The sequence below is a fragment of the Macrotis lagotis genome, chromosome X (assembly GCF_037893015.1).
Source record: "Macrotis lagotis isolate mMagLag1 chromosome X, bilby.v1.9.chrom.fasta, whole genome shotgun sequence".
Taxonomy (NCBI): domain Eukaryota; kingdom Metazoa; phylum Chordata; class Mammalia; order Peramelemorphia; family Peramelidae; genus Macrotis; species Macrotis lagotis.
In genome coordinates, this window is record NC_133666.1 from 651,073,683 (window position 1) to 651,092,873 (window position 19,191).

At 44.4% G+C, this 19,191-nt stretch overlaps 1 protein-coding gene and 1 non-coding gene across 2 annotated transcripts; both read right to left on the reverse strand.

Annotated features, from left to right (window-relative positions):
- Positions 1-13,060: 13,060 nt before the first annotated feature.
- RPL18A (ribosomal protein L18a) lies at positions 13,061-19,135 on the reverse strand. The gene is made up of 5 exons (XM_074204853.1): positions 19,029-19,135; positions 17,775-17,954; positions 17,435-17,564; positions 13,956-14,065; positions 13,061-13,219 (listed from the first exon to the last, which is right to left on the reverse strand). The coding sequence occupies exons 1-5, from the start codon at positions 19,044-19,046 to the stop codon at positions 13,127-13,129; spliced, it is 531 nt and encodes a 176-aa protein (XP_074060954.1). The 5' UTR covers positions 19,047-19,135; the 3' UTR covers positions 13,061-13,126.
- Positions 14,508-14,644, reverse strand: LOC141503807 (small nucleolar RNA SNORA68). The gene has a single exon (XR_012473112.1). It is a non-coding gene; the product is annotated as a small nucleolar RNA SNORA68 (small nucleolar RNA).
- Positions 19,136-19,191: the final 56 nt, after the last annotated feature.

The window sequence follows — 19,191 nt, forward strand, 5'->3', positions numbered from 1 at the left end:
TGCCACCACCAGACGGGTCCTTTTGCTCTAGGCCAGGTCTCCAGGGAAGGCTCAGGGACAGAGAATTGGAAGGGAGCTTAGAAGTAAATGAGGAAACTGGCACAGTCCCAGTCCAAGGCCCAGGTTGGTCACTAACGTATTCTCCCGTCCTGGGTGAGGCCTTTCTCTTCTCTGGGACTCCTCCTCACTCAGACTGCAGAGAAACTAGCCCCTGGGGTATCTTTCCCAGCTTTGGGACTGGCTCAACACCGGATGAGAGGATGGAAGGGGAAGGTACTGGAGGTCTTGGGTGGCACAGGGTCCTGCCTAGACCCCAGTGTCCCAGGTGTGAGTGTGGATACCAAAAGGAGCTTGTGTTCCTGTCCATGTATCTCCACTGCCCCCTCCTGGGAAGAGGGATGAGAGCCAGAAAGTCCGAAGAAAAAGATGCCGAACCATAAAGTATCAGAACTTTAAAGACCCTTAGAATGCCAGACCTTGGGAGGGTCCTTAGAACACAAAACATCAGAGCTTGGGGGTCCTTAGGACAAAGGATGCCAGAGGTGGGAGGACCTTTAGGACGCAGGATACTGGGGCTGGGAAGATCCTTAGAACACAGGATGTCAGAGTTGGGAGGACCCTTAGAACACAGGATATCAGAGCTGGGTTAGAACAAAGAGCACAGAATATTCAAAGTATACAGTGTCCAAGGGATACAGTGTCCAAGTTGAGACACTTAGAGATTGTATTATATAAACCCCTCATTTTATAGCTGGGGAAACTGAGGGAGACCTAGAGTAATGACCAGACCAGATCACAGGAGTGTCACAGATGATTAACCTCAATTAACCATCCTCAAAGTGCCACAGAAATCTTGTTTGTCATTATAACTACTGACGGCACAGCCAGTAGAAGCAAGGGCTCCTGGATTCCAGCCATGCCCTCACATCCCTCCAGGTTCACTCTAACCAGCCCAGGGAAGTGTCATATCTAGGAAGGGTATCTCTTGTATCTCTTGGCCCCGAAGCCCTGGATGGAAATAAGCTCATTGAGTTCATGATGAAGGGGCCCCTGGAGGGTCTCCTAATGCAAAGCGGGGACCCTACCTGAATCAGCAGGAAGGATGTGCTGACTTGACCTCCCCCCAGGACTAACCTCCAGTCCTGATCATTAGACACGTAAAGAGATTATGTATGTTGCAGGGGGGTGGGGAGAAGGGAGATCTTGCCCTGTGTTGTATGCCAGGGCACCAGGCCAAGCCCAGCTTGCCTGGCCATTGTGCCTAGGGCTCTGCTGGGAAGAATAATGATAATAAATGAGATTTATACAGCATGGTAAGCTTTGCAAACCTATCTCATACAATCTTCACAACAACCTGGAAGGTAGGGCTACTGTTAGTTTACAGATGAGGAAACTGAGGCATACTGAGGAGAATCACACAATTGGTAAGTATTCTCCACTTTACCACTCGGCTAGCAGGCTCCCAGGTAAGGATGCCCAGATGGGAGGAGGGAGGCGAGCAGCAGTTGCCTTGGTACTCCACAAGTCCTGTGTTTTGGGGTGTGGATGACTACTCAGAGATTGGGCTTGACTCAAGGCAGGGAAAAGAAACCAAGTTTTTTTGGGAAATCCAGACCATCAGTATGCAAATTTCAGCAGAGGCTTCTCCCTAATCTTCTAAGAACTGTGGGCAATCCAGGTAATCTGCTCCTGCCTTCTCCCGAGGCACAGTCCAAGCACAGCCCCTACCCAAGACCTCTCCTGGTTCCTCTTTTGGTTAAAGTTGCTCCTCCCCATGCCCAAAGGCCTGCCTAGTTCTATCCTGGCTATTTGTCTTATGGATTGAGACTCTTCTTTAGTTCAACCAGGAGAAAGGGAGCTCCTGGAGGGAGAGTCAGTTGGGCTTTGGCTGATGTATAGATTGGTACAATGTCTGCAGGGAACATATTGGGTATCCTTGGGAGATTGATGCTGAATTGCACTGAGTGTCAGAGCTGGGAGGGCCCTTAGAACACAGAATGTCAGAGCTAGGAGGGTCCTTAGAACACAGAATGTCCTAGCTGGGGGGCCCTTAGAACACAGAATGTCAGAGCTAGGAGGGTCCTTAGAACACAGAATGTCATAGCTGGGGGCCCTTAGAACACAGAATGTCAGAGCTGGGAGGGCCCTTAGAACCCAGGATGTCAGAGCTGGGAGGATCCTTAGAACCCAGGATATCAGATCTGGGAGGGTCCTTAGAACCCAGGATGTCAGAGCTGGAAGGGCCCTTAGAACAGAGGTCAGAACTAGAAGGGGCTTTAGACTATAATTTCAGACAATTTTTTCGACTAGTATTTCTGACAAAGGACTCATTTCTAAAATATACAGAGAATTGAGTCAAATTTTCAAAAAAAACAAGCCATTCCCCAATTGACAAATGGTCAAAGGATATGCAAAGGCAATTTACAAATGAGGAAATCAAAGCAACCCATAGTTATATGAAAAATTGCTCTAAATCATTACTTATTAGAAAAATACAAATTAAAGCTTCTCTGAGATACCACTTCATACCTCTCAGATTGGCCAACATGACCAGAAAGGACAATGATCAATGTTGGAAGGGATGTGGGAAATCTGGGACACTAATACATTGTTGGTGGAGCTGTGAATTCATCCAACCTTTCTGGAGAGCAGTTTGGAATTATGCCCAAAGGGCAACAAAAATGTGCATACCCTTTGATCCAGCAATACCACTACTGGGTCTATACCCAGCAGAAATGATGGAAAAGAGTAAAAACATCACTTGTACAAAAATATTCCTAGCAGCCATGTTTGTGGTGGCAAAGAATTGGAAATCAAGTGAATGTCCTTCAATTGGGGAATGGTTTAGCAAACTGTGTTTTATGTATGCCATGGAACACTATTGTTCTATTAGAAACCAGGAGGGATGGGAATTCAGAGAAGCCTGGAGGGATTTGCATGAACTGATGCTGAGTGAGATGAGCAGAACCAGAAAAACACTGTATACCCTAACAGCTACATGGGAGTGATGATCAACCTTGATGGACTTGCTCATCCCTTCAGTGCAACAACCAGGGACAATTTGGGGTTGTCTGCAATGGAGAATAAATACCATCTGTATCCAGAGGAAAGAATTGTGGAGTTTGAACAAAGATCAAAGACTATTACCTTTAATTAAAAAAAGAAACATGTTATCTTATTATGTAATTTTGCTATCTCTTATAATTTATGTTTCTTCCTTATGGATATGATTTCTCTCTTATCACATTCAACTTTGATCAATGTATAGCATGTAAACAATGTAAAGACTGGCAAATTGCCTTCTGTGGAGGGTGGGGGGAGGGAAACAAGATTAGGGGAAAAATAAAATCTTTCTTTAAAAAAAAAAGGATATAGTTTCAGAATTAGGAGGGACCTTAAAATGTCAGAATGGGAAGAAATTTTAGAGCCTAGAATGACAATACTAGAAGGACCCTGAGAACACAGCTCATGAGAAGTAGGAGGGCCCTTAGAGCACAGAGTATCTATGACCAGAGGATCTTAGATCAGAGAAAGTCAAATCAAGAATACTTGGGACATAGAATGCCAGAGATCTCAGACACAGTATCAGAGTTTGGGGGGACTTTCTTTCCTACCTAATGTAACCCCTTCATTTTATATTAGAAGACAATGAGGAGTGATCCATAGTCATATGAAATATTGCTCTAAATCTTTACTGATTAGAGAAATTCAAATTAAAGAATCTCTGAGGTACCACCTCACACCTCTCAGACTGGCCAATATGACCAGAAAGGACAATGATCAGTGTTGGAAGGGATATGGGAAATCTGGGACACTAATACAGTTAGTGGAGCTGTAAACTCATCTAACCTTTCTGAAGAGAAATTTGGAATTATTCCCAAAGAGCAACAAAAATGTGCATGCCCTTTGATCCAGCAATATCACTACTGGGTCTATACCTTTAAGAGATCATGAAAAAAGGTAAAAACATCACTTGTACAAAAATATTCATAGCAGCCTTGTTTGTGGTGGCAAAGAATTGGAAATTAAGTGAATGTCCATCAATAGGGGAATGGCTGAACAAATTGTGGTATATGTACATATGGAACACTATTGTTCTATTAGAAACTAGGAGGGCTAGGAATTCAGAGAAGCCTAGACGGATTTGCATGAACTGATGCTGAGTGAGATGAGGAGGACCAGCAGAACATTGTACACCCTAACAGCAACATGGAGGTGAGAGCAATTTTAATGTACTATCTCATTCCATTAGTGCAACAATTTGGGACAATTTTAGGGTATCTGCAATGGAGAATACCATCTGTATCCAAAGAAAGAATTTTGGAGCTTAAACAAAGACCAAAGACCTTTAATTTTTTAAATTATGTAATTTTGCTGTCTCTTTTATTTTTTCCTTAAGGATAGGATTTCTCTCTCAACACATTCAATTTTGATCAATGTATAGCATGGAAACAATGTAAAGATTATCAGATTGTCCTCTGTGGGGGGGAGGGAAGGGATATTGGGGGGAAACTGTAAAATTCAAAAAAAATAAAGTGAAATTTGGCATATTCACAAAAAAAAAAGAAGACAATGAGGTCCAAAGCAGAATCGTGACTTGCCCAAGATCCCAGGGAAGAGAGTTTTCATGGCAGACTCCTCCTGAAATAGTTCCCATTCCCCCTCTGCCCTTACTGTAACAATCCTTATGGGGCTTAGATCCAACTTATCCTTGGGCTGGTAGGGTGTGTGTGTGTGGGGGGGGGAGAAGATAACCAACACCCCCCCCCCCCCCAACCCTCTTCAGTGTTTTTTAACCTCTTCCCCTACAAGCTTCTGCTTACACTTTGGGTGGTTGAGTCAGTCAAGTCAAAGTTGGAAAGGGGCTTATAAGGCTAAATAGAGCTAGGGCTGGACAAGTCCTGCCTCTGGAGCCTCTTAGCTCATCTGTCTGGATGAGGATAAGGCAAAGGTTATGCAGCTGAGAACCCAAAGCCCTTCCTGTGGAGTGCCCATAGCATCTTGCCTGGCACCTTCCAATATGGGGAGGCAGGTCAACAGAGTAGAGGGGAAAGGAGATCAGTCATGGATTTCGCAGGGGTCAGAGGCTCCACTGAGGCAGACCAGTGTCTAACCGAGGTTATTATCTTTGAATGGAGGAAGGGGATTGGAAAACCAAACTGGGGACACAAAATCTAGACTATCAGAACTGGAAAGTCCCTTAGAAATCTGTCATTTTTCAGAAGGGAAAACTGAGACCCAAAGAGGGGAATCAATTGGAATTCAGCAGAGATTGAGACTCCTGGGAACCTTGGGATGTCCCAGAGCCCACAGAGATCATCAAGACCCAAACACAACCTTGGAGAAGGGAAGATGGATCTGACAGAGACTCCTGTAGGCATGATGTTCAGACCTGAATTAAGAATACTTTTGACTTTCCCAAAACTATTCCCCACTCAACCCCAGCTCCTACAGAAGCCTTCCCAGACTGTAAGGAGGTGATGTCTTATTCCAGTGGCACTAAACTGTTTTGGTCAAACACAGAGGAGGAATCAGAGAATATCTCTTGAGTGCAATGAATGGATGAATGCCAAATGGTTTTTTAGGGGAGGGACACTGGGAGGTGAAGGGGGGGTGTGAATGACCACCAGGAATGCTTCAAGAGAGATGGTGTGGTTCAACAGAACAATGGGTATGAGATAACCCCTACCTCTGATGCTTACTTCCTTTTTTTTTTAGGTTTTTTTTGTTTTTGTTTTTTTTAGTTTTTGCAAGGCAAATAGGGTTAAGTGGCACAGCTAGGTAATTATTAAAAGTCTGAGACCAGATTTGAACCCAGGTACTCCTGACTCCAGGGCCGGTGCTTTATCCACTGCGCCACCTAGCTGCTCCTGACGCTTACTTCCAATGTGATCTTCACCACTCTGGTCAACAGTTTCCTCATCTGTAAATGAGGAGGCTAGACAAGATAAACTCTATAAAGTGCCCTTTGAGCTCCAGGGCTATTACTTTATGATTTTCCTTTCCTCTTCTTTTCATTTTAAAGAAGAGGAAACTTGTCACCCCAGAGAAGAGAAAGTCCTGACACAAAGTCACCCAGTGAGTTGTTGGCACAGCCAATCCTGGAAACCAGGCCTCTTGGCTTCCTGGAAAGCTCCCTCTCCCTCCCTCTCTCCAAAGCACAGAGAAAAGCTGAGCAATGCCCTCTGAGGAGTGAGTTGTTTGCCCTGGGCCCAGAGCCCAGGGGACTCTCATCTATCTGTTGTCAGCAGATTCAAGAGAAGCTGTCAAGCCCTAGGGTATTGGACCGGTCCCCAAAAGGAGGCTAGGGCGTAGCTTTGGCTAACCCAAGGTTCCTACCTTCTTCCCTTCTGCCCTTCTCCCAGGTGGTGCCTTCATGGGAGTGGCCGCCAGATAAGAACCTATAAGACTTGCTTTTAAAGTACAAGGGAAGATGGACAGGCCATCTGAGGACACACCAGTCTATTCTGCCTGTCTACTCCTCCTGATACTCACTTTCCCTGCTGTGCAGTGGTCTCAAGTCAAGGTGATCAAGGAAGGGCCAAGATTGGGAGGTAGAGGAGAAAGAGAAAAGACCCTCAGGGAGAAAAATCTGGTAAGATCAGTTCAAGCCTCATCTCATCTAGGACTCCTGGTTTTTCTTTTAAACTTGGGCCCTGCCTAAAATTCTCATTAATCAGAAACAGATTTAGAATAAAGAATGTCAGGGCTGGGAGATTAATTTAGGGTGATGGTGGCAGTGGTGGATGGCAGTGGCGGTGGCAGTGGTGATGTTGGTACTGGTGGTGGTGGGACTTTGTCCTTCATTATCAAAGACCACCAAAATGACATCACTATATTAGAGATAAGTTACAGTGTGTCCAACTGTGACTGAGCAGAATAATACAAGCTCAGAAAGTTCCACCATAGTTTGGGCACAAATAGTCCAGGTGAACACCTGGAGTGTTTACCCTAAACGTATCTCATGTTTTCTTTGAGCTGCTTTAGTTCTGCCTTGCTCACGAAGGGCAGCACCCTCTCTGATGAGGGCATGCCATACTGGGCGGTCCTGTGTTGCACAATCAATTCCAGACTTCTTAATTAAGAGAGAGACCTTGAGTGTGTCCTTGTATCACTTTTTATGAGCCCCCCGGGAGCACTTGCCCTGTGTGAGCTCTCCATAAAGTAATTTTTTTGGCAGGCATATTTTGACATTCTAGCAACATGGCCAGTCCATTGTATTTGTGCTCTCTGTAGTAACGTTGAAATGCTAGGCAGTTTAGCTTGAGAAAAGACCTCAGTATCTGGTATCTTCTGCCCCAGGTGATCTTCAGAATCTTCTAGAGACAATTTAAATGGAAGTGATTCAGTTTTCCAACATGGCACTGGTAGATTGTTCAGGTTTCACAGAAATATATCAGTCAGGTCAGCACAATGACTCTGTAGACCTTCAATTTGGTAGTCAGTCTAATATCTCTTCTCTCTCATACTTTCCTTTAGAACTTCCCAAATACTGAACTGGCTCTGGCAATGCCAGTGTCAACCTCCCTGGAAAGGACACTGCCAAGGTAAATGAACTTGTCCACAGTACTCAAAGCTTCTCCATTTGCTGTAATCTACAGTCTCATATATGGATAGTGTGGTGCTGGTTGATGGAGCACTTGGGTTTTCTTGGTGTTCATTATTAGACCAAAATTAGTTCAAAATTAGCCGCAGGGAATCGATCCATATTTTGTTGCATCTCAGCATCAACAATGTTGAGCTGGTAGGTAACTTAGGACACTGGAAGTCAGGATAGGGAGGGTGCTTAAGAATTCAGAATTTCAGGGTTGGGAGGTAACTTAAGGGTATAGAAAATCAGGGTAGGAAGGGCTCTTAAAATTCAGAATTTCAGGGCTGGGAGGGAACTTAGGGCACAGGATGTCAGGGCTCTTAAAAACAAAAAGTCGAAATTAGAAGCTCAAGAAACTTATTCTGAAACTTTAATTATTCTGAAAAGAAATCTACCCATAGGTTTCACCAGATTATCAAAAGCATTCAGAACACAAACTAGGGCAAGAACTACCGCCATCATCCCAATTTTACAGAGAAAACAAAGAGAAGGAAAGTAATTTGTCCAAGAATGTGCTGCTAGTAATGGTTGTGCCAGATCCAGAGTCTTGGTAGTGGTTTGGGACCCTTTACATTAAACCCAGTTCTCCTTTCCACCATGCCACCTTCCTCCAAGTTTAGAATTGGAGAAACCAAAGAGGGATGGATTAGCCAGGTTCTGGAATGAGAGATTTCATGTTTGGAATTCCTCAAGAAGTAAAGCCGATTTAATGGGACCAGAATCAGCCCTGTGTTGGTCCAGCTCCTGTTGGGCAAGTATGCTCCAGCCTCTGATCTCAGCTCTCCATGCATTGGGTCCCCTGGGACCAGAGGACTGTTTCCCTCTTAAGTCTTCCTCATTCCCACCACCAGTTGGAAGTGGGTCAAGCTGGAGGCTTTGTCTTGAAGGTGCCAATACTTCAAAAGAGTTGGAAGTTCATTGGTGTAGGTTCCCTTCCCCAACCCACCCCTCCACAGTTTCTATGACAATTCTCCTATAGGAGTGGGGAGCAAGCTGGAGTTGGAATCAGGAAGACCGAAGTTCAAATCCCACTCCAGATGCTTACCTGCTACAATGCCAGGCCAGTCTATTTTATTTTTGTTTTCGAATCTGTAAAATTGGGCTAGAACACCCTCTGCATCAGAGTTGTAACCATTGAATGATCATGTTTCATTTAATGAACAATTATTATCTTAAGCCTTTTTCCTAGTGATGAGCCTCCTCACCCTTGGCTACAATGAGTCCCCAGAAAACAGAACCCATGTTTCATCACGAGACCTGGCTTCTAAAACTTGAATTCTGCTGAATGAGGATTTTGGCCAAACCAGTAAGTGTTTTGAGACCCAGTTCTCGGGGAAGTTGAGGTTGAGGGGCTCTGAGTTACAGTGAAAACAGGGAACACATTAAGAGCCCCCTACTACCTAGGGAAGGAGAGGAAAGGAAAAGAGAGTAGAGGAAAGGAGAGGGGAGGAGAGGAGAGGGGAGGAGAGGAGGGGAGAGGAGGGGAGGGGAGGGGAGGGGAGGGGAGGGGAGGGGAGGGGAGAGGAGAGGAGGGGAGGGGAGGGGAGAGGAGAGGAGAGGAGAGGAGAGGAGAGGAGAGGAGAGGAGAGGAGAAAAGACAAGAGAGCCACCAGCTTGCTATATGGAGAGATAAACTGGCCCAGGTCAGAAAAGAAGAACAGATCCAAAGAGGGATTGAACCTGAGACAGCTGAACTATAGCTGGCTAGTTAGCTATATGGAGAGATATATTATATACATACACACCAGCATATATGTGTACACACCACACATGAATCATGATGCACACATGCAACCATCCATGCAAAGGCATATAAACACACATTTTTGTATATATGGATGTAGGTGTATATTTACACCTGCATACACATGCAAACAGGAAAATATATTAGGAAATATAAATAGGAAAATATAAATTAAAATTTAATGACAAATGTAATTGAGAATATCAAATGCATTAATATTTAACAAATCAAAAATGAATGAGAGTTTCAGGGAAAGTTCCAATACTAATTTGCAGGTAACGTACTGAAAATAAAAACTGCTGAGGTGAGAAGTTAAATGATTTGCCCCAGGATCACAAAGCCAGTCAGGAGCCCAGGGAGAACTGAGCCCTTGCTCTGACTCAGTCCAGATGCCTCCCCCAAGGCTGCCTCATCTGGCTTATTTTCCCACAGGATGTATTGTGAAAATGATGCACTCCTTGTCCCTGTACACTCTCTGCTGTGATTCATTCACCTGAGGAAAATGAGATTGGATCTAAAGGTTCTTCCTTTAGTAAAATTCCTAGGAAATAATCAGAATGCAAATAGGATCCAGAGACCAGTCATAACTGACAGATTCTGGACTCAAAGCCTTGGTCCCATTCACTTCCAGCTTTTTTAGGGAGGAGCGACCCTGAAAATATTCAGACCCCAATCCTGCCCAGAGTAAAGGGGTCCCTCAGTGAGCCCAAGCTCAAATAAAAGCCCCAAGAATAAAGTGCTGGGCTGTGGGTGACAGGGTCAGGGATTGGGTAGATCATTCCCTCCCAGGGTACATGCTGGTGACCAGTCAGGGCACATTTCAAGCCTCATTCCCTTTCCAGCCTGAGGCCTCAACTACCTAGTCCCACCTTTCAGTGGGAGGAAAAGTGGGTCTCTCCCTCAAGGAGAGACCAAGAAAAAGGTTCCAGGAGGCCAGTTTGACTAGAGAAAAAGGCTGTGCTTCAATGACACATCTGGTATAATAGGGCATTTAAAGTATTTTCCTCACAATCATTCTATGAGGCAGGTTGTGAAAGGATCATCATCCCCATTTTATAAATGAGGAAACTGAGGTTGTGGAAAGTCAATGTGCCCGATATCACCTAAGCTGTCAGGGTGGTCAGGATTGAAGGCAGCATGGTGCAGAGGAAAAAGACCCTATTTTTGAGTCCCAAATCCCAGTTCCTCGCACCTTTGCTGGGTTTCAGAGTTGTCAAGTAAAGGAGTTTGACAAATATTCAAGTATGTTACTTGTAGTTCTTTTTGTGGTGGTTAAAAGAACTGGAAACTAAAGGAGGTAATCACTCATTGAGAGACAGCTGAACAACTTCTGGCACATGAACGGAATGGAAAACTTTTCTAAGAAATGAAGAAAAGGACCCTGAGAGATGCCTATGAGTGGAATCAGAAAAACAATTCTAAAATAACATTGTAAAGACAAATACCTGGATAATATTCAACAACTGTTATGGGGAAGGATTATAAGCAAGTAAGCACCAACTTTGGGCCACGTTCTGTGTTAAGCTCTTTATATTATCTCACAAGCCTGGGAGTGAGCAAGACTATGATTAATCACTACTCTATACTACAGATGTTACTTCACTCACCTCCTGATGGGAGATAGTGGATTCAGAGAGCAGAATGAGACATGCTTATTTTGTTTTCTTATAGAAATGCTTTGCTTGATTCTGCATGTTTTGTTAAAAGGGATTTTCTTTTCCAGTTGAGGACATGGGGGAGAAAATGGATTTTTATTAACTGAAAAAAAATTTTTAAAATCCAGGTTAGACAAGATGGTTCCTGAGGCTCCATCTAGCACAAGATGATGCTGACTTGCAAAGATCTCTCCTATCACTGGAATCTGAGCTTTTGAAACAGAGGTGTTGAGTCAAGACCCTCTACTAATTACAGCATGCCACCTTTTCCTGGTATGTCAGGGCCAAAGCCATTGTGGGAAGGCCACAAAGGGGTTTCCCAGACCAACTTTTACCAGCCCTGAGGGCACCATCAGCTTGTTTAAATACACTTAGGATGGCATAGTTAGAGAAGAGCGTGAGTTGTCTGAAAGTATGGGCTTGTTCTGCCTTGCTACAAAGTGCGGAACTAGAAATAATGGAAAAGCCAGACATGGTATATGGAGGTGATAGAATGATGGTGCTGAAAAAATGATTAAAGGATGATTTATAAAGGAAGACCTATACAGAACAGTAAGGTGAACAGAACTGGGGCAATTTAATTTACACAACTATGGCAACATTGTAAAGCCAACATAGCATTTCATCTACTCCAGAGGACTTATGAAGAAATACATTATCCAACTCTGAGAGGCAGAAAGGGGCATTTTTCTTTCAGATGTGGTCAATACGGGAAACGTCTTGCTCTTCAGTACTTTTCTAACAGGGTTTTACCCTTGTTTTATCTATTGGGGGGGAGGTGGCGCAGGAGAGATGGACCTTTTTTTAAAAAATGCTCATAGATTTAAATGTTTTAAGAATTTCTTCCTAACAGTAATTTGTTGTTCAGTCATTTTTGAATCATGTCTGACTCTTCATGTCCCCATATGGGGTTTCCTTGACTATATCGGAGTGGTTTGCTGTTCCTTAACTCAATTTATAGATTGTACAATAATTCTAGTCATTGTACAAACCAAGTATTTTATGGGATCCAAGACTGGAGAACTTCTAGAAAAGATTATCTGACACTGCTACTTCCTTACTTTTTCAGGGAATCTCTTAGTAAAGTTTCTAAGGGTAGACAACTATCATTTCTCATCTTTGCCACCCTGTTTCAAAGTTTTCAACCTCATTTCAAAGAGAACTAAAACTTCAGTAACATGGCTGGAAAAACAACAAAATTTTGTTGTTTCTAATTTCTGAGACCTGTTAATACCATCCTTCCTGCAAGATCAAGCCAGTTTTGGCATCACTTCATCACCACCCTCTGCTCCTTGATTAGATGGAGCCACGAGTTCCAAAAAACTCCACTGGAGCAGGGGACCAAATTCTTGAAGTCACATTCAGATGCCCTTTTCATATTTTACTGTATTCAGCACAGGAATCAGTGCACAGTAGGAGCCGACTTGGAGAAGGGATGTGACCTGCCATTCCAACATCACTGATCCAGCTTCTTTTTGTGGATCACGCATAGGGCACCTGTTCTGAGGCTGTTTACCCTGAGCTTTTTTATGGTTACTGTAATGAACATGGGAGGGAAATGGCTTCATCATTTAGACCAAGAGTCAACTACCCTTATGACAGGGATGTTGTTTTCTCATCTGTAAACCTAGGACAATGTTCCTTTATTGGTATCCCTCAATGGCTTTGAACAAAAGACAACTCTCTGATCCTTCATTTCCTTGTATGGGGCCTCTGGGAAGTTTTTAGGCTCCGCTTTGTTTTCATTCATATGAAACACTGGTCTCCCTTGGATTATATAATATATAATATATATATATATATATATATATGACCTCCAAGTCTATTTGTTATTCCAGCTACCTCAGTGTTGAGAAAAGTCACAAAAATTAGCCTGGTAAGAAATCCCCCCCCCGCCCCGTCACTGCTTTCAGTCACCAGTCATGGGCAGTTAGGTGAAATGGATGGAGTACTGGCCCTGGAGTTAAGAGGATCTGAATCCAAATCCAGTCTTAAAACCTATTGGTTGTGTGACCCTGGACAAATCACGTATCCTCTTTAGCCTTGAAAAAACAAAACACCAGTCTGCTCTGGGTTTCCAAATAGGAAATTTATTTAAACAGATCAAATAAAACTTGTGCCTCCTTGCCTCTGCACTTAGAAGAATGTATTGGGCCTCTTGGTAGTAAAACGTGGTTTGTGCTGGCGACGCAGAACTCTGTGGGGCAGAGGGAACTTGATTTTGGAGTCCTGAAAATCAAAGAGATTGTTAGAGGGACCTATTTCACCTGCTTTGCTCTCCCATCTCAATCTTAAACTACAACTTAGCAGGACCTTCACTATCAAACCATGTTTATCAGCTTACTGTATCCAGCACTGTGTTAAGCTCTCAGGCTACACAGAAATGCAAAAATCCCCCCAATATAAAGGGTTACAAAGCCTTTCAGAAGTGTTCTGGACCGGCCTTGTCAACTACAAAGTCCCCAGCTGTGCCTAGGATTTGCCATGTGGACCCTGGGCAAGCCCCCCTGCCTTTGTGATAATCCTGTACTATGTTCCCTCTCACAGGCTCACACCACAACTGTGGGGCAAGACTGTAAAAACACATTATAATCAGAAAACATGGGTGGTATCAACAGTCACACTGAGAACAGTTAGTGACCTGCCACTCACTGTGAATCTGTTTGCCTCAGGAGAGACATTTTGATGATTGCTGCTGACCCAGAATTTTCTAAGTATTTCCTAATATGCATTCTTTTTCTATCAGTACAGAAACTGAGAAGTAGCCTCACGAAAACATGCCATACCTCAAAAGAGCTCAATAAGAACTTGGAAATCCCATATTGCAAGTCTGGTCATTTAACTAAGGCCTAGAAAAATGGAAAGCTTAGAACACGCTACTCCAACCCTGCCCATTTTATAGAAGAGATTTTAACTGGAAGGATCCACTTCAGGAAAATCCTGATGTATCTTAAATTTCACTTACGTGAAACTGCTTGACTGCTGGTCGGCGGCACTTGCTGGCAGGAATTTCTTCCACTTTCATGATCTGGATGGAGTGGGCTCGGGCACGGTGACGGGCCCCCATATCTCGGTCTGCCAAAATAACCAGAAAAGGGTTGAAAAATAGGGATAACCCAATTATCCTAACCATTCTCAAACCCAGAAGACAAACACTTCCTCCTCCTCCCCCAATTTAGTTAAAGCCTCTTTCAAACACCATCTCCTTCTAATGAAGAAGTCTTCACATCCCTAAAGTTTTTTTTCAACAGACTTCATTTCCTGATCTGCATGTGTTTCTTTTGTCCCATTCCAACTACCTGCTAGACTGAACTAGACAGGAACAGGGCCTAGGTCTGATCTTCAATTTTCCCCATCACAGGGCTCTGCACACAGCAGACCTGCAGAAAAGATCTTTCCAGCTCTGACTTTGTGGAGATGGACAAGGGAACCAAATTTCCAACAAGCGTGACCAGGAAGAAAGCTGCCTGTGCCTGATAACCTTGGGGGTCAGCCTCAAAGGGCCATGGCCTGATGGCAATGTAGAACCCATAAATTCACTTTCTGGAGCACTTTCATTAGCTCCAGAAAGGCGACAAGGTCCATTTACTGTCTGCACCCAAGGTAAGACCATTGTTAAGGAAAAACAAAGATCTTTTGGGGTTTGAGTGCAGCATTAAAGAAAAGCCCTCACACTGCCTAGTGGTATAATTCAAAGGGCCTCTCTCTTCTCCCCTCAGACTTGGAATCTCTTAACTGAATGGGCCTATTTCTGTGTTCCTGATTCTCAAGGGCAGGGGGTGGCTTAGTTGATTTTCCTCATATGAGACAAATACTCCACCAGCAGAATGGTGGGAAGGCATTTTTACTGCTGCCTCATCAGCAGAGAACTGTGGGTTTGGTGAGATTGAGTGCATGGTCATTTAGGGGTTAAATTTATCCAGCAAACATTTTAAGTCTATAAATCTGCATTCTTGTCTGAAAAAAAAGTGGTGAGAATGCACTGCTGCATCCAGCCTGCCTCAATGTTGCCACCAAAGGTCAATGATACTGCCTTCACAGAATCTTTGAAGCATCTATAAAATCAGGTGTCCAGGTGAGGACAGCTCCCCTGCAAAGACAAGACAGTCCTGTGCAAGGCACCAAAAGAATGCAGGACAGAGCTACAGGAAAATAGAAGCCCTCCAGTCTCTATATCTTGTTAGTACTAAGGTGGGACCACTTGAGCCTTAGTTTCTATCAAGAGCTTCAGACACTGAGATGCTCATGCTCTCACCAGGCATGAAACATTCCTGACATCTCTAAGGAAATCCAAGGCACCCCCAGAGGGTCAATAAGTAACAGCCCTGTGAAAGATCAAGCGCCAGGGGCAAGCCACTTAACCCCATTGCCTTGCAAAAACTAAAAAAAAAAAATCAAGTCCCAGACTTTTAAACCAGCTTTCCCTACTACTGTCATTAACTTGGGAAGTGACATTTGCCAGGAGAGTTAGGGCCTCTTGGCAGAACTTTAGTTGGGCGCTCATCAACCTCCTCCAAAGAGAGAAAGCAAACAAGCTGAGGAGCCCTACAAAATCACAGGTTTGACTTTGTCTCACAGGCCCAAGCCCTGGCCTCTCCTAAACATTTCCCTTGTTCAAAAGGAGAAACATTCCTTCCTCTTTGTCACACAGCAGACAGTAACTGTCTCTTAAATTTAATCTGATTTTGTTCTTGAAATCTTAGTCTGTAAAAGGTCCCAGGCAAAATCCAGAAATACAAAAATCTCAAATGAAAGCCAAGTGAAGGGGCAGCTAGGTGGCATAGTGGATAAAGCACCGGCCCTTGAGTCAGGAGTACCTGGGTTCAAATCCAGTCTCAGACACTCATAGCCGTGTGGCCTTGGGCAAGCCACTTTTCACCTTTTAAAGTAATTCCTGAATACTTCAGGAGAACTTTCCCAAAAATCTTATGATAAACATCTATGGCTTCTTGTGTTAGTTGGATATTCTCAAATTGGTCTATGCACAAATTCTTAAACACGTCAAGAACCTGGGAATCAGTAAATTTAATGATATCCCCAAATAAAGTATTTCTTAGTTTTCCCCAAACCAGTTTTTCTCCTGACTTCACCCATTCTGTGAAAGATACTAGCATCCTGTCACCCAATGTTCTTCACATTTTTGGATATCATGAGCCCTTCTCAGAATGCTGTTGCCTAAATAACTGAAGGAGATGCTAAGTTTCACTTTAAAAATATTTCCCCCCCTCTTAAAACCCATTGAAATTAGTCTAATGGATTTCAGATTAAGAATCCCTTCTTAAGCCACTGAGTCTCTCCACTTCTTTAATTCCCACAATCCAACTGGTTGCCAAATCCTCTACTGGAATTTGATCTCTTCTGACCCAAACCCTTCTTTCTTGAACTATGAAAACTGCCAAACTGGTCTCTTGTCCCCTTTTTTATTCAAGCTAAAACCAACACTCCCCTCCAAGGATTGCACCATCTGCCCCCAAACTGTGGGAATGGCATTTAACAGTGATCACCCTTTACCCAAATGTTCTTTCAACCTTTTACATCCTTCAAGTTGCACCTCAAATGCCTCCTTGTCACAAAGCCTTTCTTACAGTATAAAATGTTTTTTCTCTCTAAAATTTTAGTACTTTCTATCACAATGACTTGGATTAGTTGTGTCTGAGCCACTGAATGGGATTGGTGGACTGAGTTCAGATCCCAGTCCAGTCTTCCTATCCATGTGACCCTGAGCAAGTCTGTCATCTATTACATGAGGATAGTAGTTACTTCTGTTTTTTTGTTTGTTTTTTTTTTCTGGGGGGGTACTTTAAAGCATTTGTCAAATGTTATCTACTATTATAATCATTATGATTAGCCTGTGAGTTCCTTGGATGAAGATGTATTTTCTCCACTAAAGTTTTACATGATCTAATATAAATACACACATATATATTTCTAGTTTTTTTTGCAAGGCAATGGGGTTAAGTGGCTTGCATAATTATTAAGCATCTAATTTGAATTCAGGTACTCCTGACTCCAAGGCCAGTGTTCTATCCACTGCTCCACCTAGCCGCCCCAATGTATATATATTAAATGGCTTAACACGCACTTGGCTAACAGTAAATAAAAATGTGACAGCCTTATTTCCTCAATTAGACATCAAATTCCTTGAAACACCTCTTGACAACTTTAAATACTTGCATATAGCTGGCAGCCTAAGCACTCAGGAGTGAGTTAGATGGGAAGCCCTGGGTGCACTGGAGATCAGGTTCTCTAGGGAAAATGTTTCCAACAGAAAAAGACCAGCATGACCACATTTGGGCTCACTCAAGTCTCCACCTCCCTCTTCCATTCCAAGAGGCATAAACTGGCAAGGTGTCAGAACCCTGCCAAACAAAAACCAACATTAGTTGGATTTCCATGCCCACTTAGCCTCCCAATCCCAAGAGTATCAGCTAAGAATGTCCTTACAGCACTGAGTGACGGCACCAGCAGTGGTCAGGTCTCTGTACTCCCTGTACATGTTGTGGGTTCCGCTCCTGGAATCGTAACGCAGCCAGATGCCAAAATTTTTCACCCTAAGAGGGGACTTTTCAAAGACCTATTAAATGGAAGCGAACAACAACTCACTAAGAATCTTTAAACAATTCACTTAGCCCAGCTCAGGTTTAAAAAAAAAAAACCCAACCTTCCCTAGAAGGTTCCCTAAGGGAAACTGGGCCATTGGAAAGGGCAGGAGTGCCACCTACAGGTTAATCAAAAATGCTACATGGCCCCACCCACTCCCAGTTTCTCCAGGGAGCTCAGGTACCTGTCCGCAGTATACTATCTCTCCAGAAGACTTCTTCATCTTTTTCAGCTGGGACACAAAGTACCAGAATCGGGACTTTGCTACGACATGGTTAGGCGCAAAGATCCGCATGCGATAAAGAGGCGGCACTGGACTCTTGGGAGTAGGCAGGCATCTTCCAACTACCTTGTACTCTCTCAGCTGAAATGACAGAGCAGTCAGGTCTAAATTCCTCCAACTGGAAAATCAACCAGGTTTGCTACAAGTACCATAGGTCTTACTGGAGTCGTAAAATATAAAGCTTGGATTGACCTTAGAAATCATACTTCACCCCTCCTCCTCAGAGGTAGATGCTATAAAATCCCAAGGCCAATTATAAATCCAATGAACTTTCCATCGAGTTTCTTCCCTTTACCAGTCTTGTGTATACAAGTCAATTCTCTTTCAAAACGGCCTTGATAGATGCTTTATATAAGTACACTGTATATACATAAATCTATCAATCACGAAACTTTTCCCAAAAGGGATACTGCAAGAGAGTCTCGATTTTCAACTTTGCCCATATTTTGCCAGGGCCTTTCTTTTCCTACTCCTTCATTTCAGTAAGATCAAAGATTTTCAGCCATAGCCCAAGAGTTTCAGAATATCCAACGTTCAGTCGATTCTGAATATTATCATTAAAATAGGATGGAACAAAACTGTGGCCCCCACTCCCCCTTGCAGCGAGGGGAGGGGAACAGAAAAGACCACCCTGACGAGGCATCCTCTGACAATCGGACCACCTCTCCCTTGACAAGGGCAGGCCGTGTACAGGAACTTCCAGAGTCACCCCGGGCCCAGGCTCTCTTGCCACCCGTCTCCTCCACCAGCTCCCCAGGGTACCCTTGAGTAATCACTGGTTTTGTTAGATAGACCCCCCCCCCAGCTTTGTCGGCATTCGGGGAAGGGGGACGAGGGCGGGCCCCGACCCTCCTCTAAATGTGGGCAGAGATGGGGGGCGCCTCGGTGGCGGGGGCGCGGCGGCCCAAGCGGGAGCAGGCTCTCCAGGGGACCCCTCCGGCTTCACAGGCTCCACGCGGAGCCGCCATGTTGACCCGAGCCCCAAGGGCCCTCGCGCGCAGGCGCCACCAGAGCCCGTCCGGGGCGCCGGCCGGCCGCGTGGCCCGGGCCATGCCCCTCACCGAAGGCCGGCCTGTCCGGCCGGCGGGCCTCCGGCGCGGCTGCCCTCCCTCCCTTTCCCCAGTCTCAGCCCCGGTCCCGGCGCAGGAAGCTTACGGTGCCCGAGGCCTTCATGGTGCTGCCGCCTCACTCCCCGCCAACCCGCAAAAGGAAGTAAGGCTCGGCCGTGCTGCGTCTCACCACCCTTCCGCTACCGGAAGTCCCGCCCTCTGCGGGAGGACTAGAGACATCTTTATTGTCATAGGCGAAAATGCCTGCC